At 41.1% G+C, this 25,019-nt stretch overlaps 1 protein-coding gene across 1 annotated transcript; it reads left to right on the forward strand.

Moving 5' to 3' along the window:
* The first annotated feature begins 6,295 nt into the window (after window positions 1-6,295).
* LOC116893779 (lipase member M) lies at window positions 6,296-25,019 on the forward strand. The gene is made up of 9 exons (XM_032895482.1): window positions 6,296-6,455; window positions 12,124-12,241; window positions 14,693-14,891; window positions 15,724-15,833; window positions 18,972-19,108; window positions 19,238-19,384; window positions 20,733-20,804; window positions 21,691-21,762; window positions 24,110-25,019. The coding sequence occupies exons 1-9, from the start codon at window positions 6,309-6,311 to the stop codon at window positions 24,374-24,376; spliced, it is 1,269 nt and encodes a 422-aa protein (XP_032751373.1). The 5' UTR covers window positions 6,296-6,308; the 3' UTR covers window positions 24,377-25,019.

The following is a 25,019-nucleotide window of genomic DNA, read 5'->3' on the forward strand; positions in this document are numbered from 1 at the left end:
TGCTGTTTGTGAGGCTAGTGGCAGGGTGAGGTAGGCAACCTGCCGATGTGTTCTAGAAATGGGCACACCAGGGCATCAGCACAAAAGGCAGAGCACACAGAAGAAGGGGCATTCTCTGAAGATACACACATTGCTTAGGGCTCTCGGTGTGAGAAATTGGGCTTCATTTAGGAGTCTCTGAACCCTACTGAGACGAAAGAGCCTCTACTTGCTTCCTATCCCTCCTTCTCCTCTTTCTTTCCCTCCTCCCCTTTGCTCACCTCAGTTTTTTGGAAGCTGAAGCTCATCTAAAATATTTGGGCAAATGATTTCCCTTTTCTTTGCCCAAGGCTCCTCACCTGTAAAATAAACGAACTGTCTTCCAGGTCTTTACCAGCCCCCAGCATTACTCAGTCCTTTAAGTTTATCTCTTGCAAAATCAGAGCATGATGAAGGCAGAGCTGAACAACAGGCTCTTCTTCTGCCAGCCAGGAAGATTACCGTGCCTGGCACTTTAACAATCCCTCCCCTCCATTGGGGATTTAGCTCAGTGGTAGAGCGCTTGCCCAGCAAGCACAAGGCCCTGGGTTCAGTTTCCAGCTCCAAAAAAAAAAAAAAAAAAAAAAAAAAAAAAAGAAAAAAAAAAAAAGAAAACAATCCCCCAACGCCCCCAGCACTTGGCCCACTTCATAAGAGTTTGTGGTGCCCTGCTCTCAGAGTGCTTCTAGGTAGTAACTTTGGACGCCACCTGAGGCTGGTGCTCCTCCCATGACTCCAGGAGTAAAATAATTCCCAAACATTTGATTCCCTGCCTCAAAAATGTCCAAAAGAGCAAAGTGCCACAAAGAAACCAATGTTTTCTAACTTATTAAAGCACTTAAATATATCAGAGAAGAGGATTATAGAAAACACATTTCCCATGCTAAACATTTTACAAAGCAACTTTTTCAGATAAAATTATTTCACCTCTTCCAGCATGCATAGGACAAATGAGTTGAAAGCAGCTAGTATACATAAATGTACTATATGATATTCAAATGCATAACAGCTGCACATTAGGAACTATAGTGATGGAAATGAGCCCATTTTAGTGATCCCCAGAATTGGAGGTGGGGTTACAAATGACAACATGCTGTTGTAAATCACTGGGCATAGATATTAATGTTCCACTTTGTCTGATATGACACCATCTGCACATAAGTAGTTGTAGTCACAGCTCTTATTTTTTTAACGTTTATTTTATTTTCAACTTGTGGCGTGGGTTGAGCATGTGAGAAGAGGTTGCAAAGAGAAGCCAGTTTCAGGTCCCGAGAAGCTAGAGTAAGAAGTATTTGTGAGCTGCCCAACATGGGCTCTGTGAGAACAGCAAGCTAACCTAATCACCGAGCCACTGCTCCAGTCTGTTATGGGTCACAGTAATTTTTACACAATTAAAATCTTCAAACAACTTCAGTTTTACAAGGTAACAGGACAAGCATTACTCTAAGGTTCTTGAAGTTAAAAAATTCTTGATTGAATTTTTGCTTGCAGTTTGATAGTGTGTGTGTGTGTGTGTGTGTGTGTGTGTGTGTGTGTGTGTGTGTGTGTGTGTGTGTTCAGGTCATGTGTGAAGCATTCTCCTGTAGGTAAGTGACATTGGATAACAAATAGCACCTTCCATTTGATGACCCAAAAACCTAGTTTATATGATCTGATTTCTTAGGTTCCCTTATGAGAATTTGTCAAGTATGAACTTTTCTGACATCTACGGGCACAAACCATGGCCAAAAATAAAAAAAAAAAGTTCAATATTTTTCTTACCTGGAAAATGAACAGTAGATCCCAATGACAATTTTAGGAAGATTTATCAACAAAAATCACTACCGACGACAGAACATTAACTGAAAAATCTTTAAGTATAATTTTTAAGTAAGATTGTATGTTCTTTGTAGATCTTTATACACAGAATGTCATGTCTCTGTGATTTCTTAACTTGTTTGACAAAATTGACATATGGCGGTGAGGGTGGACATACTTGCTGTGTATTTTAAGGTGTTTAGTGGCATCTCTGTTCTCTACCACTAGATGCCAGCAACACTCCCTTAGCAATGCAGCCAAAATTTTACAGACCTTGCTAAACATCCTCCTTCTGGATAGCAAACAGCTCCAGTTGAGAAACACTGCTCAAGGAACTGAGATATCTCTCTCCAGAACTGCCTATCTCTGGTACAGAAGATGGGGACACCCAAGTGACTTCCATCCCAGAGAAATCAGTAAAAGCTTAGAATGTGATCTCTTTAAAATTAATGCCCAGTTAGAAAAATAAAATTTAGATTCAATAATATTCTGTATTGAAAAACAAATCTCAATTGGTCTAGAATCAGATTTAAAAATTCCATCAAAACGTTTTAAAAAATCAAGAATATAACTCAACCTACAGATGAAAAAGATAAGTGTGACTGAAACAGAGAACCCTAGAAGGGAGAACTTCAAATCACTTAACTATAAAACATCTATAATAAAACTCTTATGAAATAGATATGCAGCATACGCCAAAGTTTGAAAAGAAAAGGCAAATGTATTAACTAACGTGTTGCAATGAGGGGACTGATAGCCACGATAAAGGAAAGATTCAAGTTGATCATTCTTTGAAACATTAAGATGAAAAAGGCTAGGAACTCAAAGACAAAATTAAAATATATTAAAAAATCATAGTCAGACTGTAATTTCATGAAAATAAAAGCAAAATCATATATATATATGTATATATACATATACATATATGTAGCCAGTCTCGTGACTTCTCCTAAATTACATAATTTCATATTATATATAAATAAAGAAATAAAGGAGGATGCTGAAGGAAACAGCTTCTGAAACCTGTGGCTTTACTTCTAAAATATTATGACTTTAGTCTATAAATAAATTTGGGAAGGTGACTCACCATCTGTATCTCCCCACTATAGGTTCTTTTAAGGAAAAAAGTAGGAAGAGTAAGCTCTAATTACAGTGCTGCAGAAGTTGAGAAAAGAAAATCAGTAGTTCAAGGTCAACCCAGTCCACACGAGAACCTGTCTCACTGTCAGATGTTCTTTGTTTGGCTATGAAAGGTCGACCAGTAGTCTGAACAAGATCACCAAACCTAAGAAACAGGTCTGGTGGGGTGGGGGGACAGAAATCACAATTTAATCGATGCATGGGGAAAATGTGATTGCTATTCTCTTCATCAGAGCTGTGCTAGTGTTCCAAGCAGGTAGAGAAATACTGTTTTATCTTAGAAACATTGAAATAGACAGTGAGAAAGCAACCACCTGGTGACACAAGTCTTAAAACCTTCATGAAGCAAAACAATGGTTCTGTATCAGGCTCTGCACTGCTGTCTGATGTACCCATCACTGCAGCCCTAGCTGACACATCTTGCAAATTTGGACACTGAGGCTCAGGGATTATAGGAACATGTCCCAAAGCCACATAAGTAGTAAGCAATGACATTTGTTATATGACTTCATAACCTGTCTTAATTACTATATGCTCAACAGTATTTAAATAATAGTGTTTTTTAAAAGCTGGCCTCTGAAGAAAAAGCTAAACTAAGGTGCTAGGTATTGAAGTGACTCCAAGATAATACTAGGAGGCAGAGGTTAAGCTGCCTGCTTCCTGGTGTGTGAAATGGTTTCTAATACTTCATCACTAGAACAAAGTCTATGAAGAACCATGGCATGCTAGTTGATACAGCTGAGAAGAGAATGGAGTCTCTTTGGGAGCCATGCCTGTGCAAGTATGTCTGACAAAACAGGAGACAGGAAGGCTGTGCCCATTTGCCTGAATGCCCCCAGAGTCGCCTATGAAGTGTCCCATGTTAAAAGGTTGTGAGTTTGAATCAACACAAACATCTTAGTCATTTGATCCTAAAGTCATTCTTATTCAGGTGATACAAGAACACTGACCATGTGTCATTCAAATTCTTTCCACGTCAAACTCCGGACTAGTTTCAAGGTGACTTGTAATTGCTGAATCACATTACAAAAAGTCAATTGAACACTAACACAAAAGCCCTCTAGCACGAACTTAAATAAACAGGATGGTGGTTAGAAGACATTTCGTAGACTCACTAATAAAACAGAGGGTTACAGTTTTTCAATCAGGTTAGTACCACCTAAAATTCTCTACAGAATTTTAGAAACATATTCATCAAAAGAAGGAATTGGCTTAGCTGAACATATTGAAGTAAACGGGTAGCTTGCCCATTTAAACACAATAAGTACTAAATTCATTGAGAATTATTCCAGATTTTAAATCTAGAACTGAAGAAATAAATGGCTTATGCTGCCTAACACACATGGACCCCAGGTTCAATTTCTTCGCAGCAATGAAAAAGCAGGTCACACAGCTTGAGTGAGGAAGGAAACATTAAGAGGGCTTTCCATGTGGCTGTAATATTAAGTGGAGGGTTAAGATATCTGCTTTTGGGCTGGAGGGATAGCTCAGCCATTAAGAGCCTGGCTGATCTTCCACAGTAACCAAGGTTCAGTTCCCAGCAACCAGATAACAGCCTACAACTTTCTGTAACTCTAGTTCCAGAGGCTCTGAAACCCTCACACCACAGACAAAACACCAATGCACATGAAACTAAAAAGTAAAATAATATAAAGTGAAAAAAGTATCCACTTTTAAAGATGTGTTTTACGTTTAATAGTGTGTGCGTGCGTGTGTGTGTGTGTGTGTGTGTGTGTGTGTGTGTGTGTGTGCAAGCATGTGATCATTGGTATACACACATGAGTACAGGTGCTCGCTGAGCCCAAAAGATGTCAGATCTCCTGGAAGTGGAGTAGCCACTGGACCTGGATACTGGTAGCTTAGGCCCTCTATAAGAACAATATGTACTCTTAACCACTGAGGCATTCCCCTCCCCTCCCTAGTCCCAATATCTAAGTTTTACCGCTTGCCTTGCCACAGTCTAACACATTAATGCTGACATGATCATGTAATTCTGAAATGAAAAGGAAAACTACTCCCAGACCACCACCACCCCCAGTTGGGTAATACAGTCTATTAAAATTCGAAACTGTCTTCAGTGAGAGGTGATCCGAGACCTCATTTTGCATAACTTTAGAGTAAGCTCGGTCTCCCTGCGTTCCACAAAGGGCTTTGGGGAGAGAGTCCTTCCTTCTTGCTTTTCCTAACTGGGTCAAATCTCTCTTCTGTAACACGTAGCAATCAATAATATTGTGAATGAATGCTTAGCCAGGTCCAGATAAAGACACAGGCTTGCCTCTTCACACCTACACAGCCAGCAGGGATGGTAATGACTGAGTCATCCAGGAAGACACATTCCCAGGGACTCATCTTTCCAGCTTTGATTTGGCTTCTTCAGCCACCACACGCTCTGCAAGTGGGTGTAGCTGCTGTTAGCACTGGTGAGTTGATGTAGCAGTAGAAAAATTGCCTTGGTATCTTTTTTTCTATTAACTTGGAAGCACTACCTTTACTTAAAATAATGAATCTGCCTTCTTGCCGGTTAACAACAAGAGAGTGGTCAAAGAGCCATTCATATTGCCTCACTGTCTGCTGAACTGGGACAATTAGTTCATAAAACCAACTAGGCTACCACTCATTATTTGGGTTACTTCTGGTGATTTAATTACTAGGTATCACAGTTAGCAATTAACTATTAACTACGAACCAAATTTAAAAATTTTGGTATGTATAATATGTATGGATTGAGCTAGAGAAACAGGCTAAGCCTCGATTGCGTTTTTACAACTATATATATATTTTTTTCCAGCACTAAAAATGGGAAATTTTCTTAAAACTTTTGACATTTCACATAAAAGTAATTAACACTGCATTTGATCTCCAGCCACGGGAGAGTCAGTGATGATGGAAGTCGTCGAGTGTAACTATGGAAACCTTCAGTGAATTCTGTAGGTGCCACCTCTTGCTGTTTAGTCAAAGAAATATAAGGACTAAGGCTAAGGGGGCTGTGCTCCTTCCTTCTGGCCCCTACACGGTGATGGTGAACAGGAGTTTGTGGGCCATATTAAACATGCATGAAACTCCCATTGCAACAAAGAAAGTTGGACACACCTAGATGTGGAAGGATTGGTGTTTACAAGATGAATGAGGGAGGAGCAGGAGGAGCCGGGCAGCATTGTGACATTCTGAGCAATGCTCACAGCCTACACCATGTGCTCTCATTCCTGGATGTAAACCTGCTTAATCTACTTCAGATATTTTCTTTTGCCACTGGAAAAAACACACAAAAGATGTTTTAAACCTGCAGGTCCTTCTTCTGACTCTAGATGTAGTTGTTGCCTCCTTAGCAACAAAGCTAATGTAGATGTTGGACCATGTCAGAAATCTTGTCAAGAGCATGGAGTGTTTCACACAGAGTGGAGATATGGCTTCTGATTCTGGTAGCGTATTTGCTCCAAAGAAATGTGAACTCGGGACACATGCCAACGAAAGCTGCGGACCCAGAAGCGTTCATGAATGTTGTAAGTTGGGGTTTTCCATGTTTGGGGGAAGTGAAGGGGGCTGTGTTAGCCTTTGCATTTGTGAAGTAGCTGCGTGCTGTGTCATTTTTATATCCTGAAATGCTCCATGCTAGAACATGTTAGAACAGTATGGGACAAACAATAGACTGGAAGAAAGCTAAACTTTCTTAGAGACTGGGTGTGGGGGTGGGGTCTTTCCAATCAAATTCAGTGATGTGGGGTGGATGACTTAATCTCTTTAGGCTTCAAGAACAGCTTAACTCTTTCTTGAACCTTCAGAGCCTCCCAATAAACGAGGAAATAATTGAAACCGTTGGGACCTGTCTTAGACCCTAATGACTTTCATTTCATCTTTTTTAATCTTCTTGCTTTGTTCCCTTTGATAAAAGTATCAGCCCTGAGCTCTTGCTGTGAGAGCATATATTCTAGTACCTCCTGCTCTTGTCTTGCTCTGGATGCTAACTGTCAAATAGCAATGATAGGTCTGTTCGTGCTAGAGAAGTCATGTAAGAAAGATATACAAAGGATGACACCTCTCTTCACAAGTCTTCGGGAGAATTTTTGTGTTTACTCTCCAACCTCAAATTAAGTTTTAGTTCATGACCACCGTATAGTACCATTTATTCCATAGAAGGCAATGTGATTTAAAAAAAAAAAAAAAGCGGTAGAGATACAATTTCCTTTCCATTGCTCCATCCTGGAGGTATGATTATCTATACTCTTCAAATCAAGGCACTGAGATTAAAGAAGCATTTAAACAGGTTAAACAAGTCCCACTGCTATGCTTTGAGACCTACAATTTAAACTCAGGTCCACCTAAACACATGCCTGTAATTATAGCCGCTGTGCCTTAAACCCTACCCGATGACAGGGTGGAGAGCTGACTTCCAAATGAGTGACATGATTATGTTGGACATTTGGCAGCCTCACCTAATATTTCCATCAAAAGAGGAAACGGGTTTTTGAGACCAAAGACCCATTTTATATTAACTCTTTCTTCTAGTATTTTTTGCATAGTTTCTAAAACCAACAGCCTTTAAAAAAGTTTGTTTTTTTTTTATGAATCTCCATAGTTCTGTCAGGCTTCCTTCATCACTCTGATGGCTGGCCTAGCCTTTAAGACTTACAGGCTGTGGAAGCGTTCTGAGTCTACAGAGTGCAAATATCTACAGTGTGCAGAGGCTTCTTGGACCTGTTCAATGTTTAGCTGTTGCTTGTCCTTCCAGTACACTATTGCAGAGCCTCAGGAGTCCTGAATGTTCCACAAAAGTTTCTCAAGTTTTAGGGTGCATGGAGTTCCTATGACAAAGATTGCTTTCCTAGACCAAACACTGCCCCTGCCCAGCACCTCCAGGCTGCCGGGATTTCAGGAGGGTGCTGGACTCCATCACGGCAGGTACCTAACATCATGCTATTCACCATGGCCACAGAGAAATCTCAAAAAAATCAAAAGCTGGTTACCCAGCACAAAAGACAAACAGCCAATTACTGATGAGACGACTAAGGTCAAAGGCAAGAAAAACATTAAAACGGGGGACACTAATCCAGAATCTAGGAAAATATTTTGTTGCCTGAACTAAGAAGAGTAAATAGGAGTCAGGAAGAGGGTAGCTGGCAAAGAGGTCAGCATGGTGAGGAAGTGGGGCAGCTGAGAGCATGTCACGTTCAAGATGAAAACTGTTCAGTTGCCTATTAGAGGTTAGTGCCTTTATTATGAGAACAGTATGTAGCCCTTGTAGGAGACCTAAGAACCTCAGGTGCCAATACTTCTTATTAATACATTAGCACCCTGAGCTTATCTCCAACAGCTTTATCATGTCCTGACACTTTCTTCTGAACCTATGAAGGTTTCTGTTTTCTAAGAGAAGGCGAAGAAGCATCATACACAATTTCCTATTTTTTAATATTTTCTACTAACAAGACATATCAAAAAGAATGCCCCCAATGGTTTAAACAACTTTCAAGAACATTGTTCAAATTTCTGTATCACATTCTACTTTTTGGTGTGCGTATTTGTCCCAGGTGAGATCCTCTAGGGAGCAGATAATACTCTGAAGCATGATTTATATGCAAGATGTATATCAAGAACCCTCGTAGCTAGGTATGGTGGCATACACCATGTAGTCACTATATGTCATATAGGTCACATACACACAGGTGTTCCTAAAACTGAACAAATAACAAAGGGAAAACCTTTTATTTCAAGGCAGGGTCCCTTGGCTGCCCTAGAACTCCTTCTGTAGATGAGGCTGGCCTCAAACTCATAGAGATAACCTGCTTCTGCCTCTCAAGAGCTGGGATTAAAGTGTGTGCCAACACTTCTGGGCTAATCCTTCTTAAATTATTGTTATAACGCACATAACTGATTTTTTTTCCTCCAGGTAAAATATTTTAAGATAGATAATTAGGTTGAAAGGTAAATATTAAATATGGCTAGAATTTTTAATTACACTTAGGATGGCCAAAGCATTCCAAGCTCAAGCCCAGTTTGGATGCTGCAGTAAAGCTCTAACTAAAAAAGTACATATGTGTGTGCATGTGTGTATTTGTGTTATTATACACATATATGCATATATGCATATACACAGTGGTATATTTAATTATGTAGCCAGACATGGTGACACATGCATTTAGTCCCAGCATTCAAAACGCAGAAGCAGATATATTTCTGTGAATTCAAGATTAGCCTAGTCTACATAGCAAGTTCCGGGACATCCAGGGCTACATAGAAAAAGAGACCTTGATTCAAAACACAAAGAAAAATAAATGATTATAAAAATAATTTACTCGTTAGAATATGTTAGAGCTGTATTTTTACTTAGTCGAATTTGTTTCTTAATATTATCCTGTGTGTAAGCTCTCTTGCCAAATATAGCCTGCTAACTATCTGTTAATATCAGTGACATATAATCATTTTCTGAGATACCTATGTCCCTAACTTCTACCTCCTGTGTTCTCTCACAGGTAGTTCTTGTTCAGTTGTAGATGAGCTCAAATTTTGCACCCTCCATAAATTTTTTCCTAACTAATCCTGTTCATGGGTCTCTCCCTTCTCAGAGCTCCTTCCCTTCCTTCCTTCCTTCCTTCCTTCCTTCCTTCCTTCCTTCCTTCCTTCCTTCCTTCCCACCCTTAAACCATTATTTACACCTAACCCCTTGATGACAAATCACAGAAATCTTCATAGAAGGACTCTAACATTTCCTGTACGTATCTTAGCTCTTCAAACTGTCCCCAGTGGTGATTTTGGGGGATAGTCTCTCCAGAACAAGCAGCTTCAACAACATCTGAAAAGTTTTTAGAAACATCAGTGCTCTGGGTCCAACCTAGACCTGCCAAAACTTTGAGGATAGAATCCAGTTATGTGTCTTGATAAATCCTCTAAGTATATTTGATGAATGATCAAAACAATGTAAATTAACTATGTAATGGTGCTATGTGCATGCATGTGCATGTGAACACACACATTAATACTATAATATTTGGTTAGTTGAGTTTTAATTGTGTACTTATTGGGTTTTAATTATATATAATGCCTACTGAGTACCCACTGTTGGTGTTAGGCACTGTAATTAATGTTCTATGCACATCCCTTACCTTATCCTATCCAGAACAATCTAGCAGAGGAATAAAGAGCAGTAGCTAAGGTTTTCAATAGCATAGAGAAAAATGTGTGTGTTGGATTAAAGCTCTGATTGAGACTTTGGCCTTTCTTCTTAGAGGGTCCAGGTTAGTTGAGACTGCTGGTCCTGCTACAGGGTTGCCCTTCTCCTCAGCTTCCTTCAGCTTTTCCCTAATTCAACCTAGGGGTCAGCAGCTTCTGTTCATTTGTTGGATGCACATATGTGCATCTGACTCTTTCAGCTGCTTGTTGGGTCTTTTGGAGAGCAGTCATGATAGGTCCCATTTTGTGAATGCCCTATAGCCTCAGTAATGGTGTCAGGTCTTGGGGCCTCCCCTTGAACTGAACCCCCTTTGGGCCTGTTGCTGGACCTTCTTTTCCTCAGGCTCTTCTCCATTTCCATCCCTGCATTTCTTTCAGACAGGAAGAATTATGGGTCAGAGCTTTGAATGTGGGATAGCAACCCCATCCCTTACTTGATGCCCCGTCTTTCTGCTGGAAGTGGTAAAAGACCCCCCAGAGCAGGGAGACCCTCACTCAAGTCTTGGGATGACTCAACCCCCCAAGAACTCACGAGAGACCAGTCTTGATGCAATCAACAAGCGGTTTATTGATAGAGATGACAGAAACCAGTGCACTGGGGTCGAGACTCGTATCTGACACAGGGGAGAGTTCAACCTCAAATCGTTGAGAGAAGGGGTATTTAAAGGAAAAACCATACCGAATCACAAGGAAGAACCTCCTGTTTCTCATGATTGTTCTTTAAGATTTTAGTCTAACTTTATGGTTAACCAGTTCCTGCTATTATGGTCAGCTGCTGTTATGGTTAGCTAGTTCCTGGAACAGAGTGGCTGAACCAGCTGGTGCAATTACTCTTTCTGTGATCAGCTAGTTTCTGGAACAGGCAGTTCCAGGGCCCAACTATTTTTCTTTCTTTTGGCTTCAAGTTTTGTCTAGGGGGCAATTTTAAACTTTTTCCTTTCAGTGGAACTTCAATAAGTTCCCTTTCCCCACTGTAGGAAATCTCATCTAGGGTCCCCAATTTGAGTCCTGAGGTTCTCTCACTTCCCAGGTCTCTGGTACATTCTGGGGGGTCCTCCCAACTTCCTTCCTCCAGAGGTTGCCTGTTTCCATTCTTTATGCTGGCCCTCATGGCTTCAGTCCTTTCCCCCACCCAATACCAGATCATGTTCCCCTCTTCCCCAACCCCTATCCCCTTTCCCTCCCCTGTCCCTCCTACCCTCTTTGCTTGTGGTTGCTTTCTTCTCCCTCCCAACTGGGTCTGAGGTGTCCTCGCTTGGGCCCTTCAGCTTGTTGACCTTTTTTGAGTTCTGTGGGCTATATCTTGGATATTCTGTACCCTTTTTTTTTTTTACTAATATCCACTTATTAGTGAGAACATACCATGCATGTCCTTTTGGGTCTGTGTTACCTCACTCAAGGACTGTGGGGCAGAGGAAATCCCAAGTCACCCCAGAACAGTTACTACAGTACAATGGCCTGGTTTCTTGACTTGAGCCCAAAAATCTATACATCCACTGATCCTGGATATCTCTGAGGCACATCCAGGCTTTGGAGACTGTGTTCTAGCTCAGCGTTTTTCAGGGGTCAGAATTCTGTGAAGACCCGAAACACAAATTGCTGGGATCTACCCTCAGAGTTCCTAATACAGTAGGTTACTTCCATGCTCTGCCTTCCTAGCAAGTGCCTGGGTAGGGTTGACAGAATTGTCTCCCAATTCTGAAAACTGGGTTCCAGTTCAGTCTCCATAAGAAGAATAAAAAGCAGTGAGAGAAATTGGGTATAGTTTAGTGGCAGAGCATCTGTCTGTCTTGCGAGGCCCCAGGTTTGCTCACCAATACTGCAAAATATAAAAATTAATCAAATTTAAATCCAAGGAAGATTGGCTGGTTTGACTAAAGTAGTACCAGTTAGGGAAAGATAAGGACCTTTTTGCAAGAAGCTACTATTACCCTTGAATTGTTGGGACTATAGCCATGTAGACCTGATGTCTAAATTAATGTTGAGGTTTTGTTTGTTTTTCCATAGAGCGAAATCATCAAACACAAGGGTTATCCCAGTGAGGAGTATGAAGTTGCAACAGAAGATGGGTACATCCTTTCTGTGAACAGAATCCCTCGGGGACAGACACAATTGAAGAAGGAAGGTATGGTTTACTCAGTGTCACCTCAACATGATAATCTTCTTGCAGCCCAGATTTTTTTTTAGCATATGTGTTGTCAAAGTGAGCACCAGCCCAGACTTTCTTGATAAGTAGGATTAAGTTTGCTTTCTGGGACAGACCGAGATGCCTTGGTTAGGGGAAAAGATAGTGTCAGTTTCCAAATAGTCCTTATCCCCATTACCATATTATATTCTATTCATACCCACAGTGATCAACTATCTCAGACCTATGTTTCCAAAGTACATTTGATCTGCAGAGGGAGCACAGGGGAAGAACACATAGCAAGCATTTTTGGGGATCTCGGTTCAATCACCATCACTACAAACAAAACAAAACAAAACAGAACAGAAATACCACAAACAAAACAGAACTACCACAAACAAAACAAAACCTTCCAGAAAAACATCCATTTTCATGCATTCTGGCACTTAATCCATTCCCAAACCCCTCCTACATAAATATTCTAGAACCTTCCCTGATGATCCCTTGAAAATACCACATTGGAGCTTTCGTTCTTCGTGAATTCTCCTATAAAGGACCTGATCGTCAACACCGCATCACATGTGCCTCATCCAAAGATCGCCTTAAATATTTATGATGTTGCCTCATTATCCACTGAAGACCAAAAACCAGGCTCTAGGTTGCACACATTTAAATTTTCAATGTGTTGTTATGGCATTTGCTTAATTTCACTTTTATATGAGGTTTTATATAGGCCAACACTGTTTTTTAAATATTTATCCTAGTCAACAAAGTATGCACATATGTTTCCACTGGGCTCTGTGTGTGTGTGTGTGTGTGTGTGTGTGTGTTTGTTGTTGTTGTTGTTGTTCTTTGTTTTTTGGCTCTGCATGTATAACAGCAACTACATGGTCTGTCACGTGTACCAAAATATAACTCCCTGCGTCCTTTCTGTAAGCCAGCTATAATGACAAGTGCGTCATTTCCTCGGGTTCATGTAAGTTTCTTTATCACTCTGCCACCCACAGCTATGTAACTAGACCAAAGAGTCCATGCTAACACTTGGTAGTTTGTGACACTCAACTCAGGACATTTATCACAATGTAGGCTGTGTTCTTACCTAACACTGGACAAATGTTACTGGTCTGTGGGGTAAATATTTCAGAATTCTGTTTATCTCAATAGGCACACCTGGAGCCTTTTCAAGATGAATGTGTTTATCCCAGGCTGCCCAGCTATACCTGCTGCATGTCTACTCCACTTCCATGGCAGGGCCTTGGAACTTAACTTCCTTCTTCTTTGCAGTTTTGCAAGACTCTTTTTCTTCCCCAACTACCCTAGTCAGAATGCAGCCTCGCGCCACCTATTAGCACCTGGGACCACATCTCCTGTTTCCCCTTACTATGCTTGAAGACATGGTTTCATGAGAGTTTACTCTCTTTTCCTCCTCCACCAGAGCGGAGCCTGAATGAGAGCAAGGGCTTCTCCCTTTTCATTCGTGTGTATGCAACAGCAAGCGCTTCCTTGAGAATTGTTTTGGGATTAATACATTTGTCTGCGAGATGAAACAACAAAATGTGCACATAAACGAGTACCCTGGGAACAGAGTCTTTGTTAAGTTGCACAAATCCTACAGGCTTAGGCAAGGTGTCCTTCTTCTTGTCAAGTGACTGTGCTGATTACTCAGTGTGGAGGACACCAGGGTCAAAAGTTTGTACTCACAGGCTGCTGACTGGTCACACGGTGTGAGTGTTGACATTTTAAAAAGCCTTTTAGTCCAATCGATGTGCAATACAGCTCCTCCATGATGGTATTCTTACAATTTCCCTTACTACCTAGTGGGCTGTCATTTATTACCATTACTTATTTATTTGAATTTTGACCATGTCTTGCTGTGTAGCCCTGGCTGGCCTCAAACTCATGATCTTCCAAATTAACCCCCTCAGTTCTGGTGTTATAGGTATGTGCCACCACACCCAGCTTATAACTTTATTCTGATCAACACATTTCCCTGAAGTGTGGGTCAGTTTTACATGTAGAGTCTTTGTCATGAGGCTATTTTTTTTATATATGCACATGTGTATGTGTATGTTCATCATTATAAGATACCTTCTTCTGAAAGAGTTCTAATATTTTCTGAAGATGTAATACAAACAGTTTAATACTAACAGTTCCTCAAAACAATGATGGGAATCGCATTCTGGTGCTTTTTTTTTTTTTTTTTTTACCTTTAACATGCAGTGTGTATTTGTTCCTTATGGTATATTTTATTTGTTCATAAAAAAGGCTTATTTTCTGTTGTTGAGGAAATTAAAACACAAAAACATTAAATAACTAACTAAGATAATCAAACTGACAAGCAGCAAAAAGAGGGGTTTGCATGTAGATTTCTCTGGAATGCAAGCCCTTATATATAGAGGAAGCAAGAAGACAGAGAATGCACCACCAGTTGGAATTTTCTCTTGTTTGCAGGATCCAGGCCAGTGGTGCTACTGCAGCATGGCCTTCTTGGGGATGCTAGCAACTGGATTTCCAACCTGCCCAACAACAGCCTGGGTTTTATTCTGGCTGATGCTGGCTTTGATGTGTGGATGGGAAACAGCCGAGGAAACACCTGGTCCCGGAAGCATAAGACCCTCTCCATAGACCAAGATGAGTTCTGGGCTTTCAGGTACAAGAACACTGTGAGGGCGGAGGTGGACACAGATGTGCCTAGAACCACTGGGTAAAGAATTGTGACGTGGTATCTGAATTACTCATGAAGTTATGTCGGCAATGTCCCGACTCAATATTCCCCAGTATTTTTTTTTTATTATCCTGTGCTGCTATGGGTGAGTAGAGGAAGACTGGTTCTCCCAAGGTCTAGCTTGTAGGTTGAGAACAGTGCCTGGTGTCAGGTGATTGAGACTGGAGTAGGAAAGGAGTCCAGTCATTTCCATGTGATTTTCTAGAATTAACTCCCTCATATACAGCAACAAGACTGACACCCCCAGGACATGAGACCAAGTTCATTAAATAGGGATTTACCAATTGTTGTGTATCATCACCTTAAGTCGTAATTCTCATAGCCTTACTCAAGTTCCTAATGTCCTTACTTACCACTGGTGGTCAACCAGTTCTTTATGCATTTGGTCAGATAAGAGTTTTGCTACCATTCCAGCATTCCTCCCACAAAGAAATCTGCATTCCTTTGAGCTGTTTTCATTACAGGGCAGAACATGCCTCACAGTAGGAGGTGGCTTGTATGTTCAAAACTGCTCAATAGTCATTACTATATGACAGCGTCCAGACAGAATAGACATTTCTAACAGCCTGTGCCCCCATAGAGTCCCACGGGCTTGAAACAAATCCATCTTGAGGGTTGTGAGAAACACAGTGACACGTTAACAGAGCTGATTCTGGTGTGTGTGGGGGGTGGGGAATCGTTGGCAGATCCTGGGGGAGTCTGACTGTGTTCCGTTTGCATTATCATTGTTGAATAACTTTGTCTTTTCCCTTTGTAGTTATGATGAAATGGCTAGGTTTGACCTTCCAGCTGTGATAAACTTTATCTTACAGAAAACGGGCCAGAAAGAGATCTATTATGTTGGCTATTCCCAGGGCACCACCATGGGTAGGTTCACAGGAAAGAAGGTTGGTATACACAGAACGAGCCGTGAGCCTGTGACTCAAGCTATGGCTGAACTCAGACAATTACTCATGTCGCCTGGCCTTCTCCCCTTCAGTGACTCTAAAAGCTTCTGGGAACAAAGGTTGAACTGAAGGAGACCTGGGATGTGGTAGAAAGATGAGAGGAGTGGATCAAAACACCATCTCTGCTATTCTTTAGATGATACCCCAAAAGCGAAACCTTCATCACACTGGTCTCAGTTTCTGCATCTGCAAAATGGAGATCATAAGTCCCCCTTATGGGCACTCTAACTGATTGGACTACATGATACAACCATGCATGTTAGCTCTGTGAAGTCAGGTATTTTGTCTAAAGTACAGCTGTTATAGAACTTTCTAGTCCATATTACGCACTCGATGAATGTGTTCAGTGAATGAAGCCTTGGGTTCACAGTTGGCCTCACAGTGGGGATTAAGAAAGACACAGAGTGCTATCACTGAATGACAAGCAGAATTGGTGCTGTGAACCCAAGTTTCTCTCTTTACCAGCGTCTGGTGATTACTTCCTGCTTTGAGTGAATCTTCAAGAGACTTAGATGACAGCAACTCAGGACAAGATCACTTATATGGAGAGATGGGAATGGGGCTATTCAGGCCTCATATCAGACCTAAACCAATAGGGTTTGTTCCTAGTCTTGAATTGGGAGAAAGAATGGTCTGTGTGACAGAATGAGGGTCTCTGAGTCTAGTCAGGTCTCTTTAACCTGTGTTTTGAAGCTAAATCCTGAGTTGAGAGCAGGAATACAGTTTTCTTAGGAAAAAACTGCACATTTTAGTAAGGGTAGCTTGTCCAGCTACCAGAGAAGGGTCTATACTCATTAGAAAGATGAAGTTAAACAGATTCAGTTCTGTCTTCATATTGTTTTTTGCTTTCATAATAACTACCTTAGATGCATACTTACTAACTACATCATTTTGCTTTATTGCTGAAGAAGAATATTTGGAAAAAAGCTATATCTCCATTTTACAGATGAATGAAGTATGATATATTGAAAGACCAGGGAATTAAGAAGCCAGTAACTGCACATGCACATGTCTAATAACCAGTGTTGCATGAGGGAAACTCAATGCATAGGAATTCTACATGTACATTCCCCCTAAGAGTCTTACTTCCATCTCCACAACCACTGGGGATAAGGAAGTCAAACCTTTCTAAGAAGGGACATGGATGCCTTTGAGCCTGCTACCACACTACTGAAGCTACCATACTACTTTAAGCTGTCATAATCTTCAGTCGTCACTGGGTTAACTCATAGGATGCTTGCTGCTTCCTTAATTCAACTGTATACCATGGTACCAGCAGATGATGCAGTCCCTCTGGTCACAGGGACTCACTCCAGGTGGTTTGCTCCTGCCAACACTCTCACTGGTCATTAAACAGTGTCACCAAGCTTATCTTTTTATTAGCTGTTGCTTGTTTCCCATGAGGACAGTGGCAATTTACCTCTGTGTGAAATTTCTCAGGTTTAGGCTCTGTCTCCCTCTATGAAAGGAATAAAGGACTTAATATGCCTAGAGAGATTCAAGGAGAAGACAAGATAATGAGAAAATCTATTGCACGTGCCAAGTACAACATTTTGAAGGAGAGTTCATGCATATCAAATTGTCAGTGTTTCCCCTAAAATATAGTCGACCCTGGGAGATACATCATACAGAGTGTCAAAGATTACACTAGGTATAGCCAAACTCTAGACAGCAACTTTTCTCAAGCAGATAACATAATTTGTACACAAAATTAACCTGACTCCGTAGAACAGTGAGCACAGTAAACTGGCTATTTTTGTTTGTCCATCTCTCTCTCTTTGTCTGTATCAATCATAGCACAGTCAGTTATCTATTGGGAATTGTGTGGTTTATTAGGGCTTCTTGGGTTATCTTCATAAAACTAGCTAGGGTCCTAAAAAAAGTTTCCAACAATCACTGAGAATTATTGCTCACATCATGTGTAATGTCATAGTGGGAATCAAAATTTCTAAAGGCTGCCAGAACTGAGAGCCCGAAGGCAGTGTGCTCATTTCTCAGTGATACTCCAGAGGTGGAGAGAAGTCTGGGTTTTACATTTTCCTTAATATTTGATAACAGCAGTGGGCTGCAGTGTTGCTAGCTCTCATCAAACCACAGATAGAAGAGTTACAGTGTTTCATAACTCTACAATCCAGAGATCCCTTTAAAATGATTTTTCTATACTCAATTTGCTCATCTTAACATCAAGGTAAAGATGCTGATGACAGGGCAGGATGCTGTTTTCAGAGGAATGTATGAGCAAGAAATCAAAGGTTAGGCTAATGGTAAACCATGGGCTATTAAAATCAAAACCCTGAACTTGCTTTTCATGAAGAGCAATCTTCCAGGGAGAGGTGATTTATGGTTCTCGGATCTTAACATTGGAGGAGAGTTCTAACCTGGTCAGAGTTAATCTGGTGAGGACAGGTGTGTGTATTCCCATCCTCTTGTACTCACGTAAAGCTGAGAGAACAAGAGATGATAACAAGTTTCTTGTGTGTTTGCCTTTGCGTACGGCTAGCAAACCCAGTCAGATGCAGAGAACTGTATAGAAGGACTCTGTCTTCTCTTATACCCATTCACTTCCTGAGAATGGAACAGAGGTCATGAGTTTTGGTTTTTGTATCCTCAAACTGGAGAGATTGACCTAAACAGAGAATGTGCGAAAATGCCTGATTTCAAATGTAAGATCTGTCCTGGCTTCATGGGACAGCTTTTCTCTCCCATGGGTTCAACAGAGATCTTCTTCACTAAACAAGACTATGTGGGAAAACTGTTCTCTGTACTCCAGGTGTAAGAGCTGAACAATTTAACTCAGTGAGAACTTCCTACTTGAAAACAAGTATAAGAGGTGACATAGAAAACACAGACATTTTTGCATTAATCACCCACTGCCCCCAACACCCCACACACACACACACACACACACACACACACACACCATCCCTGAAGCCTACTACTGCACTGGTTAAGATCTAATCACACATAATTATAAAGGAATTTTGACAGAAGTAAAACACGCATTTCTTAAGTTCTGAGCTATTCCGTCCCCACAGTGATGAATTTTTCTCTCTTACAGGCTTTATTGCATTCTCCACCATGCCAGAGCTAGCTCATAAGATCAAAATGTATTTTGCCTTAGCCCCTATAGCCACTGTTAAACATGCAAAAAGTCCTGGTACCAAGTTTCTGCTGCTGCCAGATATGATGATCAAGGTACGTGACACCCCAGATGCCTCCATCTACAGGAAAGTCTTTCTGACCACTTTCTTGTAACAATGCTTTAAAGGGAAGCCACTCCCTCCCTGGGCGTCATGGACAGTATTTTATCTCTTCTCCTTACAGGGATTGTTTGGCAGACAAGAATTTTTATACCAGACTAGGTTTTTCAGACAGCTTTTTATTTACCTTTGTGGCCAGATGATTCTCGACCAAATCTGCAGTAACATCATCTTACTCCTGGGAGGTTTTAACACGAACAACATGAACATGGTGAGTGGGAACGACGTTTCCTAAGCAAAGCTGGGGAGATCTTGGTCTCAGCAATTGAAAACCAGCTGACACCAGCCAAGGGTTTAGAGAAACGATGTGCAACATGCGGTGTGTGATTTCCCAATTGTAAGAAAACATGGGGCAAGTTACAGGAGAGGATAAGGCAAGGTTAATGGAAAAGCATCGCTAGATCCTAACTTGACAGATGATAGGTGAGGTTGGAAACCTACAGGGAGAAAAAAACATGGGGAAAAATAACAAGAAAAATGAAAGTCAATCAACAATGGTCCATCTCTGTGCTCCATGAGGGAACTTTTGATTTGTACTTGATGTTCCTTTTGATGGAAATGGGTAGGTCAGCTCGTTTGGGGTACTGCCCCTGGTGGCATCGGAGGGTGAGTTTCCTCATATGTATGGGTTGAAGATTAGTGTGCAAGATGCCATGGCTAGAGATAATTCCTAGAGAAGGAATAAAATTGGACTTGGTGGATAAAAAGTGGGGGAGGGAAACAACTTCAAAGCAAACTGAAGTTGACACTCTACTTGGTGGTTCTCAACCTGTGGGTCGTGACCCAACAAGGGTCACATGTCAGATATTGGCATCACCACAACATGAGGAACTGTATTAAAGGGTCACAGTATTAGGAAGGTTGAGAATCACTGCTCTAGAATTTGTGAAGGTAGACGAACCCTACAGAGATGATAATGAGGGAGACTTTGGTCAAGGCATGGGTTTTCAGGCAGGAAGTCAATGAGGGCTGACCACAGAGGGCTGCCTGCTTGGACCATTCTCACTGACCAGAGGAATGTCTTTCATTCCTAAAATTTCTTTCTTTTTAAAGGAAAATAAAAAAATTAATTTATAGCCACCATTTAACAGACATCTATACTGTACCAGAATAAACTGTTTCAGACAGCAAACCCATTAGACAAGCATTATTAATTTCTCCATTATATAGATTGGCATACTGAATTTGAGGGTTAATTAACTTGTCCAGATTCGCCCAAAGATTAAATAATAGAGCTAGGACCAGTATTGGAGTCCTTGCCCTAAATATTTCTAGTATAGAGATATTTAATAAATATTAAATATTTATTATTGTTCTATCTGTTGTTTGCAGTGTTAGGGTTGAAACTAGTGATTTCTTCTTAACGAGAACCTAATCTCAAATGAACAATGTTGTTTCATAAGAAGGCAGTGATAGTTGATTGCCGTGTACATATCCTTTTCTGTTTAAGATTATGGCTGCTAATTTAATGATTTGCCATTACTTAGTCTGACACCATTGAGGTCTGGTTTTTGTCAAGACTGACATCTGGTCACATAAATCCTTGTGCTTTGTTACAGAGCCGAGCAAATGTGTATGTTGCCCATACACCTGCTGGAACATCTGTGCAGAATATTCTCCATTGGAGCCAGGTGAGAATGCCCAGCTTGCAGCCCCAGATAAGGGTCCTTGCGCATTTTGACTGTAATAGTCATGAAACCTGGTGGTTTCTGTTTGTCCTGTGTTAAAATCTGGCCAGTGATATTTGAATATGGGCTTAGTTTAACATTCCAGAGGGAGGAGGCGAGGGCAGAAGGGGCCTTAAGCCTGTCTTTGCTGCATCTTGAAAGTAGGATGATTCAGGTAAGATACTTCTCTGTTTAGAGTCAAAGTTCCAAAGACGGGTGAAGGAATGTATGCTTCCAATTGTCCTTTTCTGGTTTTTGAGTATTATGGTCAAGCCGGATTGAGAATGTAGAGGTGGGGCCAAAGTACAGAAAGGAATCTTTACAGGAGTCAAGCTTAGCAGTCTCAGTAGAGAATTGTGTGAGAGAGGAGGAGTGTGTTTGTTTGAGTGTGTGAGTGTGTTTATGTGGGTGTGTGTGAGTGTGTGTGTGTGAGTGTGTGTGTGTGTGTGTGTGTGTGTGTGTGTGTGTGTGTGTGTGTGTGTGTGTGTGTGTGTGTGTGTGTGTGTGTGTGTGAGAGGGGGTAGGGGTTGCAGGGAAAAACAGGCAGAGAGGTTCAAGAGGAAAATTCTGGACACTGTGTCTGGAATTGTACCAAACGCCCACCCACAATGATACAGCAGAGAGGCACTTCCTGCAGTAAATGGCAATGGTAACGCTCTGCTGTACGCCACACTTCTTGCTAAAAGAGCCAGATCCAGGCTCGCAGATTTCTCACAGGACCCCCAGTGTGCAGCAGGAGAATAACCCAAAGAACTTTGCTCTGTGCTGGGCTCTGCTTCACAACTGAAGATGAGCTGAGCATTTGGATACTGCGTCTCTCGCTTCAGATACCTTGTTTTCTCTCTTCTAGGCAGTAAATTCCGGGGAACTTCGTGCCTTTGACTGGGGAAGTGAGACCAAAAATCGGGAGAAAAGCAATCAGGTAACAGCGTCAACTTACTTCACCACCTGCTAAAAATCCACCGGCCTTTGGAAAAGGGTGACAACAGACTCCAGAGATAGGAATCAATTACAGACACCCAAGCAGAAAAGATGACGGTTCAACTTTAACTGCATCTGAAATTGGGAAAGAATAGAGCTTAGCCAGCAGACTCTTCATTCCTGCAAGGCATGGGAGGTCTGTTTCTCTGAGTCTGCCCCAGTGGTAAGGCCCCAGGGATTCCTGCAGGCAAGATGGGGTTTTGCTGGTTTTGAGTGCATACTAAAGGGATTCTTTTAGGAACAAAACAAACATGCACACAGAGATGCTGTGGTGGTAAGACACAGAAAAAAAGAGTCAGAAACAATCGATGGGGAGTCCCGTTCTTCATGACTCTGCACCTCAAACCTGTGGGATTGTGGGTAGGCTGCCATGATTCAGGATGTACTCTTTCTAAAATAGAAATCATTGTATCATATAATCCTTAAGATGCCTTTAAGACTAGGGAGATGTCCCACAGGTAAGAGAACTTGCTGTGCAAACATGAGGACCTGAGTTGCCCTAGCACTTACGTAACAAGCCAGGCATGGCCAAGCTTGTCTCTAACCTCAGTGCTGGGGATTGGGTGTGGGAGACAGAAAGATTGTTGGGGCTTACTGTCCAGCCAGTTTAGCCAGAAAAACCATGGACTCCAGATTCAATTAGAACCCTGTCACAGGAGAACAGGACAAACAATGAGAGACAAGTTGTTCCATGTCCTCCTTTGGCCTCTCTCCATGCCCAGACTGCCTCATAGCATATGGACCTGTATACACATGTGCACATGTAAACCACCACACACACACAAATTCTCTCTGGTCATACTTTTAATAAATATGAATTTCAAGCTAAAATCCAAAGAGAATCCCATGCAAATGTTATTACATCACTGGGAGTGTGAGATAGACAGGTAAAGAAACAGAACTGAGTATGTATGCCTTTTTGAGTATAAAACTTCCACTGAAGATTTCCGGTTGCCATGAAAGTAGATATAGAGATTACTCATATAATGCAAAGTGTGTGGGGGGGAATATGCACTGCCCAATCTTTCTTTGAGGTATCACATTATACTTAACAGTCAGTACAGTAATCCATCTAGATATAAAATGTTGGAACTGCGTGGTTCTCCTTAGATATGAAACTCAGTCACATTATCTAACTAACTCTTTTGAGATCACCCTTGACTGTTTTCAAAACCATGCCTTTAGCGAAAACATATGAGGATCTAAGATGTTTTTTATTGGTAAGGGTTTGTGGGTTGAGTTCTAGAGAATGTGATGGATGCAGACTAGGTGTGAGAAAATGGCAAGGAAGAGAAGAGAAAACAAATGTGTGGGATGATGTCATTTAATGCTGTCAGCTGGAGCTGGGTGGGACCTTTAGCTCAGTCTTTTCACCCAGAAGATGAGAAAGGGCAAGTGTTACATCATAGAGTGTCTTGGCTCTGCATCTAAATTAGGCAGCCTCTTGAGTGTTTCTGGAGCCAGGAAGACAAGATATCTAGGGTTGAAGCTGTGACTTGTGGTTGGTTTTATGCTAAGAAACTGGCCTCCCTGGTTCTATGGAAATTTCTAAGTGTTGAATGATATCAGACTGCCAGGGAAATCCAGCAGCATTGCCTGGGCAAGAGAAGTCTCCTAGGAAAAGACTTCTTTGGATGGTTTGGATTTGGGACAGGTATCTAACTTTATTCTCCCCTTAGTTTAGGGTAGCTGAGTGCCTGAGGATGATTTGTAGTTTTTTCCAGTTTGTGAAGTTCAGGGAAGCTGAACGTGCACTGTGTATGCGGGGGATACACAGACCATCATAATAGCTTCCCGTCTTTTCTGTGGGGTGTCTCGTAAACTGTAACTATCAAGAAAATTATTGTAAGAGGATATTTGTGTATAAAATGTTTAATACAAAAAAATGACATTATCCAATGTCTAAAATGCAAGATAGGGACTCAGTAGAGCACATAGAACATCTATTCAGCATGCATAAGTTAAATTCCTGTCAATACGTCCCTGTCCAAGCATGTGTGCAAGCACACAAACATACACATGTACATGAACATGCATACCCTAATTTATATGCCTTCTTGAACAATGTAGTAAGGTTTTAGAGATATTATCTCTATTTCTCAGTAAAGAAACTAATGTTGAACCATGTTAAGTTTTCCTTAAAGTATGGCCTGCAATATAAACTCTTAACAGAGTTCTACATGACTAATGCCTACAAAGCTTTCAGCACATTATGTCTACTTAAAAGAGAAGCTGTAAATTTGAATATAAAAGTATTATGTGGAGTTCAAACTATTCTTTTTACCTAGCCAACTCCTATAAGGTACAAAGTTCGAGATATGATGGTCCCAACAGCCATGTGGACTGGAGGGCAAGATTGGCTTTCAAATCCAGATGACGTGAAAACGTTGCTTTCTGAAGTCACCAACCTCATCTACCACAAGAACATTCCTGAGTGGGCGCATGTGGATTTCATCTGGGGGCTGGATGCCCCTCACCGTGTGTACAATGAAATTATACATCTGATGAAGCAGGAAACCAGTCTTCCCCAGGGAACCTGCAGGGTCAAATTGTGACGCTCCTGATGTTAGCAAGTCTTAGCACGACTTCATGCAGAATGGGCAGGGCCATGGGAGGATGGATGCTCAAAGGAATATCCAGACTTGGAAACCTGCTGTATCGGTTAGAAGGACAGAGGAGATACACGGATGTCAGAAGACCTGCGGGTCCAAATGAAAGCTTCACAATTCTCCATTTGACACTAAAGCTGATACTTACACTTTTTCCACTGGGTTAAACTAAGTTGGTGAACACAGGTTTTCTGTGATTCGTATCTTCTGGCACGGTGCAATGTAGTTTTTATTTACCAGCAGTCATTATTACATCATTCAAAATTTACAAAGTAACTTTTGTTTTTGAAAGTCAATTTTTAGAGCATTAAAGGAAATAATTGGGGCAGAGATCAAAATTGTAAATCTTTGGATTGTTGACTTGAATAAAATGAAGTGGACCTTGCTGTCTTGTTGCTATAGAGACAAGACACTGCTTCAGGAAGCTGGGCTGTTTGGGTATCAAGAGAAAAATGAAATTACTGTGTAGGTGGAATCTAACTAAACAATCTTAAAACAGGATCAAGTGTTAGAGCTGGATCTCAAAGAAGATTATTTTGTAGTATATTTATGAGTTTTCCAATAAATTAATTATGTATTTCACATACCA

Source organism: Rattus rattus, chromosome 2, assembly GCF_011064425.1.
Source record: "Rattus rattus isolate New Zealand chromosome 2, Rrattus_CSIRO_v1, whole genome shotgun sequence".
In the NCBI taxonomy this organism is placed as follows: Eukaryota; Metazoa; Chordata; class Mammalia; order Rodentia; family Muridae; genus Rattus; species Rattus rattus.

What these genes read in the sequence shown, in the direction of transcription:
- LOC116893779 (XM_032895482.1), top strand. Translation starts at nt 6,309, where the DNA reads ATGTCAGAAATCTTGTCAAGAGCATGGAGTGTTTCACACAGAGTGGAG. An exon ending in TGCCAGATATGATGATCAAG is followed by an intron (nt 19,109 to 19,237) that starts GTACGTGACACC and finishes TTCTCCTTACAG; the next exon opens with GGATTGTTTGGCAGACAAGA. An exon ending in ATCGGGAGAAAAGCAATCAG is followed by an intron (nt 21,763 to 24,109) that starts GTAACAGCGTCA and finishes CTTTTTACCTAG; the next exon opens with CCAACTCCTATAAGGTACAA.